This window comes from Puma concolor, chromosome D3 (assembly GCF_028749965.1).
Source record: "Puma concolor isolate L17-30 chromosome D3, mPumCon1.1.hap2, whole genome shotgun sequence".
Taxonomy (NCBI): Eukaryota; Metazoa; Chordata; class Mammalia; order Carnivora; family Felidae; genus Puma; species Puma concolor.
The window spans coordinates 28,652,269-28,659,157 of record NC_141678.1 but is presented as its reverse complement, the minus strand read 5'-3'; the positions used below and the strand labels follow the sequence as shown (position 1 = coordinate 28,659,157).

Here is a 6,889-nt window from a genome sequence, read left to right as displayed (position 1 = left end):
GACCTAGTCATCCTGTGCTCAGGGCCCCTACTGTGAATCCAGGTGGACAGAGAACAGAGAGCCATTTAAACAGGCTGTGGGTGTGGGGTCTGAGTCACCTGCTGGAAGCTGGGGTGGCCAAAGAAGGCTGCCCTGCAGAAGTGGGATGAGTGGAAGCTGCCAGGTATATGGGGTGTGTGTGTGTGTGTGTGTGTGTGTGTGTGTGTGTGTGGCGGGGGGCATTCCCAGCAGAGAAACGGCCTGAGCAAAGTCCCAGAGGGGTGGAGGTTGGATTAGAGCAGGTAAAAGAAGACATGGCCAGAATAGTGTGGGGTGGGCCAGGTCATCCAGTGGCTTCCTGAGGACTGGGGCTCAGCAGGGAGATACCCAGACCAGGAAGGGCTTGAATGGAGGTACCTGTGAGGAGGATGGATTCCTGCAGCTGTGGGGGGTGGGGGTGGGGGGCCTGAACTATAGTATGGAGGTGGTGGCCCTAGCCAGAGAGGAGGACTGGGGACAGGTGGGTCCATAACCACACCTGCCTTCCCCTGACTGTGATCAGGACAGTAGTTTGGAGTATATGGTGTGAGCCTGTTTCCTGACTCTGGTCTGGGCGCCTAGGCTTCTGCAGCCTTCATTCCACGTCCTGTCACCTCCTGCTCAAAAGCCGGTCCAAGCTCCTCGACCCACGCTTGGACCCACCGACAGCACAGTCCCCCTGGGCAGGTCTAGCACACTCAAGGCTGCCTGCATTGCCCACACCCCCGCGTTCCCTGGCGCTCCATCTACCACCCCCTCTCGCCCTGTCGGAGTTCCCCGGGCCCAGGCCAGATTGCCCGCCCCCCACCCCCACCCCCACGAGACCTCAGTCATTCCCACAGCCATCCCGGGGGCCCTCTCCACGGAGCGTCGCCGGGGCCCCAGCGGTCGCTAGGCTGCGGGCTGGAGCTCCCGGCCAGGCCCAGCGCCGGTGGCGGTGGCGGTGGCGGCTGCGGCACGGATGGCGGTGGAACCCGGGCGCCCGTGGGCCCAGGCGCGCAGTGTGTACGGCGCGAGCGAGGCGCTGCGACGGGCCGCTGGCCGCCGACGGGACAACGGGCCGCAGCCCAACGGGCCAGGCCCTGAAGAAGCCCGCGCCCCGGGCCGCCTGGCTCGCCTGCGGGGCCAGATCCGGGCCGAGGCGGCGGTGCGGGCCGACGCACCCCGGCTGCTGCGGCTGGTGGAGCGGGCAGGGGCTGCGGCGGGGGAGGCGCGGGCGCCGGGGGCAGGGGAGCGAGCGGACGCGCGCAGCAGCGGCTCGGTGTGCTCTGTGTGCGGAGAGCCGCGCGGCGGGGCCACCTACCCGGCGGGCGTCCTGGAGGTGAGCGAGCGGCGGCTTCAGGAGGGCCTGGCGGCAGTGCGCGCGGAGCTGGGCGCGGGGCTCGAGGCGCTGCGTGCGGAGCTGCGTGCCGAGCTGGACGCCCTGCGCGCACTGCTGCCGCCCCCGCCGCGGTCCGCCCGCCGGGAGCCCCGCGCAGTCCCCCGCGCCGCGCCCCGCGGCCCGACCCTGCTGCGAGCGCTGGGCACCATGAACGCCCTGGCCACGGTCGCGAGGCACGCCGACGACGCACCGGACGGCCCTGCCGACGGCAGCGCGAACCGGGCCCTGGCCTGGAAGAACTTCAAGAAGACGCCGCTGCCGCCAGGGGCCCCGCAGGGCGGCGGGGATTGAGGGCTGCCCTGCCGAGGGTAGCCGCGACCAGGTGCAGGAAGTGCCCTCCTCCTATCTATTTATATGGACAGATACACCACCCTTGTAGATGGAGAAGGGTCCTCAGAAGCCGCCTGCTAGCGCTCCAGCATTAGGGTGTGGGTGGCGGGACGCGCCAAAGCTGAGGACTGTCGGGGGTCACGTCTGGGGAGTGCGGAGAGCCTCCGCGCAGCCAGTGATCTTCGCTGGAGACTGAGTCGGGGGCTGGAAGAGGGGTGGATACCTTTCTGGCCTTAGAGCTGCAGAAGGGTCTGGGCCAGGGATGTGGCAGCCTCCCAGAGAGCCTCCGGGAGAGCCCAAGGGTCTTTCTCAGGGGAGGGTGTTACAGGTTTTTGTTTGTATTTGTTTTGTATTAAGGGTCTTGGGCTGGAGGCTGGGCCTCCAGACACTGATATAGTGTGTGACCCACACACTACTCAATAGATGTTAGGGACATGTGGGCTGCTGGGACATTGTTACCTGGACACAGACTCACCCAGGGCAATGCCGCCTGGATATACAACCGCAGTCTGCAGGGCATCAACTGGACCACAGCTAGTCCCTGGCCAGCTTCACTCTGCTGACAGACCCAAACTCTTACTGGACAACATTGCCTGGGCACAGTGGCATCTAGTCAATGTTCTTGGGACTCTTAGCTTCGTTATGGACAGTGACACCAAGGACACTTAACCTTTCACTTAGCCTCACCACAGGCAGACACCTGGACACCACTGTCTCTCCAGAAAGTGTCACCCTACACTCAGGTTCCATAGCCTAACTTCCCAGTGTCACCGGGGAGTGGTTTCACCTTGCACAGAGAGCCCTTCACTAGCTGTCCTTGTCACCAGGACCTACCCCACTTAGCACAGCCTGCAGCAGAGCCTGGAACCGGTAGCTTCTCACCTCCTGGCTTCGGAAACGTCAGTTGAAGTCATCATTTAATAGCGCACAGTGTCCTGGGGTCAGCCAGCTTGTTTTTTTTTTGTTTTTGTTTTTGTTTTTGTTTTTAAATAAAGTGTAGTATTAGACTTTAACAGGTGGCGTTTCCAAGACCTGCTAGTTTTTCTCCTTGGAAATGGGGGATCAGAGGGATCTGGGGAGGTGTGTATGTTCTGGATACAGGTATGGGACTGGCTGTGATGGGGTGGGGGAGGGTCGCTCAGGGGTCCCCTGTTGTATGGCAGGCACACTGAGGCCTCAGTGGAATTCGGGCAGGAATCTCGCCTCCGTGGGAGAGGTAGTGTATTCCCACCCCACCCCCGCAAAATATGTGAGGCCAAGGTCACTCTGTGTATCGTTTATTGCGGGAAGGGGTCGAATCTGGTTCCTAGGGGCTCTGCCAGAGCCACAGGCCCAGCAGAGCCGCGTGCACACGGGCTAGGGTTGGGGCGGGCACCGAGGCTGCTGCGCGGATGGAGGCACCTGGAGAGGCCGAGACCCTGCGACCCCCGAGAGGCTGCTGCGGGCGGAAGTTCTCGGTGAGCGGTGCAGGGTGAGAGCCGGGGAGCCCAGCCTGGAGCATGGTCTGGAACTGGGCCACCTGAGGCTCGGAGCAGAGACAGGTTAAGACGTGGGCAGGGGCTGCGGGAGGGAGGGAAGAGGGCAGAGCTGCCCAGTGGAAAGGGTGGGGGCCCCACCTGTGAGCGCCCGATGGGTACCGCGTCCTCGAAGACAGTCCAGACAACCGCAGGCTGGCAGCCAGGCGTGGTCAGCGACCCCGAGTAGCGGTAGTAGCGTGAGAGGCCTGAGGCGCCCGGCAGCAGCGAGGCCAGCGGGAAGGTGGAGGCCAGATTCACAGAGACTCCTGGGCCGGGGAGGGGAGGTGGGATTGCAATCGGCCTCCTTGTGCCCAGCCGACCCCGCGGCCCCCAGCTAACCCCGCGCCCCGGGTGCGACCCCGTGGCTCCTCACCGCGCTCAGACACGTTCTTCAGGCTGGATACCAGGACGGAGAAGTTGGCGTTGTCAGTGTCCTGCTCCTGGGGAGGGGGCTCCAAGTGAGAAGGGCTCTGAGTGGGTGGGTCTCCAAAGGGGAAATCTGAGGTGGGGAGAGGTCTAGAGGAGACTGTAAGTGGGATGGGGGTAGGCTCCCAGTGGGGGCAGCTTGGAGATCTGCTGGGGGAAGGGTCACCCTCCCTCCCCACTGACCCTGCAGACCCGGTACCTCTCCTTGGCCCCATCCTCCCACAGAACTCTTTAAATCCTATACACCGTACAGACTCCCCCAACAGCCCCACCAAAACTCTACAGGCCCACTCTGCTCCCTTTGCAGACCCCCTTTCTGGGAAGCACAAGGAGTCACAGAACTCCTCTGTCCCTCCCTCACTGCCAGGAGTTGCACAGCCTCTCCCTCACCACTAACAGCACCGCCAGCACAGCCAGCCCATCGGGGTGACCTCGAGCTTCCCCCATGCTCTGGTACCGCGTGTTCATGTGGACCACGTGCATCTGGAGAGGCACAGACCGTGAGAGGTACCAGCTGCTCCTTCCACAGGGCACACCTACCACCCTACCCCCTACCCAAGCCCACCTCCATGGGGCGGCGCTGCCCATCCAGGCTGTGCTCTGAACCTGCTCGACCAGGGCCCCCCCAGTGGAAGTGCAGCTGCAGTGCGCGGTAGGCAGGCAGTGGCAGCCCGGCGCCCCGAATCTCCAGGTGGCTCTGTGGGCCAGCGTCTATGTGGAGCAGCACTGGGGGTAAAGGAACACATGACACTCTTTCCCTCCACCCGCTTGCCCTTGTGCTGTTAGGGCACAGAGTGCCAGCACAGGACCCCTTTGGGCTAGTCTGCTCCCTGGCCGGGCTTCCATGGAATAGGTCCTCTGGTGGTCAGCAGATGGCAGTGGAAAAAACCTACCCTGCAATGAGGGGGAGAAGAGGGTGGCCCTCCTGTGGTGGGAGTTTTGACCCACCACAGCTGTGTGTGATACTGGGGGGCTGTGATGACTTCCGAGGTGCTGTGAGGGGCTCTGACTTCTGGGAATGTCCCGACTTCTGGTCCTCGGGGACAATGGCTGATTGCTATTGTTAGGGGGATCCTGACACCTGTATGTGGGGGTTCATGACCCCTGTTGGGGGTGTCTACCAGCGAGTATGGATGTTCCTGTGCTCTTTGTGGAGATTTTGATCCTTATGGGTGTGTTGGGGGGTAGTTCTCACTCCAAGGTGGGTTTCAGCTTGTGTCTGTGGGGATCCTGGCCGTAGGGTACTGACCTGTATGGCCATCATTCTCCAGGGTCCACGGGCCTGGAGGTGCTGTGTTGTAGCCCTGTAAGATGAAGGGTCCCAGGGTGGGGTCCCGCTGAACCAAGTGAAGGTCAATGTTGATGGGGGACTGGGCTGGGCCCCCACAGGCAGGGGCCATCTCCTTCCAGTGGGTGGGGCCTGAGGGAACAAGGTCAGGGATATATGGGGGGGGGCTCGGGGGACAACTTGGGGATACACAGAGGAAGGCAGTGCCTCTCTCCCTCCCTCCTGCACATACCTAGAGAATCGCCCAGCCTCAGGAAGCTCCTTCCTGCTCACCCACACACCTGGACAGGTCACAACTGCCACACGTACCCCGACCTAGCCTGGCCATAATGTTTGTAACACTCTCACGTAGGTAGGCACCACCTGGTCTGGGCCATACTCTGACACACAGTCACCTGTAGCTAGAGTGCCCCATAGGGAATGGGGATGGAAGGGTCTCCTGGCACGACAGTCACACACCCACACTGGGGACATGTATCACTTGCTCACACATGGGCTGACCATGCTGACAGCCTTACAGTCCCCACTTATATGAACAGCTTGGCACACATGCCAGGACTGGAGATCACACCAGCAACAAACACAGACACACAGGCATGGGGGGGGGGGGGTCACACGCATGCTGCCTGGTACCCAGACAGCCACTGTGGCCCAGGACTCCAGACACAAACCTGCAGAAACCAGAGAAGCTTGGCATGCACACTGCTTTTGGTTCATGCTAGCATCAGACTGTCTAGTGGCCACAGGACAAAGACTGATACCATATAGCCTCACATGACACTCTGTCCTCACCACACTTTGGGTCCTGGGAGTCGTAGCACCAGGTGCCTGCGGACAGTGGACAGGGAACTGAGATGAGGGACAGCAACCTGGGCTCTCTCTGAGCTCCATGCAAGAATGGGGCTCCTCCTCTCCTAAGACCCCAACATCTCCTCCCCCAAAGAAACCCCCCAGTGGCAGAGCTTTACAGGGAGAAGGGGGAGCTGCAAGGGAGGGTAGATTCGAGAAGGGTAGAATTCGAGATGGGCAGGGTCCAGGTGCTCACCCTCTGAGTCCCCGCGCACCACCAGTGGCACAGTGAGGAAGGCGAGTGCAAAGCCTGGAGACCGCATGGTGCAGCAGCCACTGTGACTCCAGAGGACTGGAAAGTGCCAGAGAACTGTGGGGCAGGCTAGGCAGCTGTTTATTAGTGGGGTGGGCTTAGGGGCGTGGCTAAGTCTTGTGGGCTCTCTGGCAGGCCACTGCAGAGAGGGTCAGAGGGGGCGGTGTCCAGGCAGGGCCACCAGCAGAGAAGACAGAGGTCTGAGATCACCAGGCACATGCTCTGATCCCAGGGCCGCGGCTGTGTTCCAGCAACAATCGCTGGCATTTACCGGAGCAAAACACTTTAAACAGACTCCCCCAATTAATTGGGGGGAGGCGCTATTATGCCCACTTAAAGAGGAGGAAACAGAGGCTGGGGGCCAGGAGTGACATGCCAAGGCCACCAAGTAAGGATGGAAATGAAAGGGGAGGGCACTTTGAATCCCAGTGCCCTTGACTTTTGAGGCTGGGGTGAGGAGGGTGTATTTCCCTTCTGTTGTGGGCCTGGGACCTCCCAAAGACCATAGGCTCTCTTGTATAGGTGTCTCCCCCACCCCCCCACGCCGCCCCGCACACCTGGGAAAAGGCCCTCCTTTGGGGGATTACTCCACCAACAGGTCTTTGGGAAGCCACAGCTCTCCCACTCTGCCCCACACCAGCCTGGTGGGGACACTTCAGGCTTCCCCAGCAGCTCCTGAGGCTCTGACTCCAGGCTGTGGCCTGAGCCTCAGCCCCTCAATTCATTCTCCTGGAAAGTGGAGCTGATTTTGCTGCCTCTTGGTGTAGCTGGGAGAGAAAGCAACACTGGAAAGCTCTTTACCCAGCATGTGTGTGCCTGTGGATGTG

At 61.6% G+C, this 6,889-nt stretch overlaps 2 protein-coding genes across 8 annotated transcripts; one reads left to right on the top strand and one right to left on the bottom strand.

Moving 5' to 3' along the window:
* The first annotated feature begins 861 nt into the window (after positions 1 to 861).
* LOC147575446 (protein FAM246B-like) lies at positions 862 to 2,648 on the top strand. Its single transcript, XM_086682302.1, has one exon. The coding sequence runs from the start codon at positions 980 to 982 to the stop codon at positions 1,688 to 1,690; it is 711 nt and encodes a 236-aa protein (XP_086538428.1). The 5' UTR covers positions 862 to 979; the 3' UTR covers positions 1,691 to 2,648.
* A 347-nt stretch (positions 2,649 to 2,995) lies between these two features.
* Positions 2,996 to 6,574, bottom strand: LOC112870383 (carbonic anhydrase 15-like). 7 transcript variants are annotated; one of them, XM_086682281.1, is made up of 8 exons: positions 6,006 to 6,574; positions 5,735 to 5,788; positions 4,922 to 5,092; positions 4,238 to 4,383; positions 4,063 to 4,155; positions 3,620 to 3,698; positions 3,346 to 3,512; positions 2,996 to 3,248 (listed from the first exon to the last, which is right to left on the bottom strand). In XM_086682281.1, the coding sequence occupies exons 1-8, from the start codon at positions 6,070 to 6,072 to the stop codon at positions 3,036 to 3,038; spliced, it is 990 nt and encodes a 329-aa protein (XP_086538407.1). In that variant the 5' UTR covers positions 6,073 to 6,574; the 3' UTR covers positions 2,996 to 3,035. The 7 variants fall into 7 exon arrangements, with proteins under 7 accessions (XP_086538407.1, XP_086538405.1, XP_086538406.1 ...); XM_086682279.1 differs by having other exon boundaries at positions 4,238 to 4,398; positions 6,006 to 6,571; XM_086682280.1 differs by having other exon boundaries at positions 3,620 to 3,686; positions 4,238 to 4,398; positions 6,006 to 6,569.
* Positions 6,575 to 6,889: the final 315 nt, after the last annotated feature.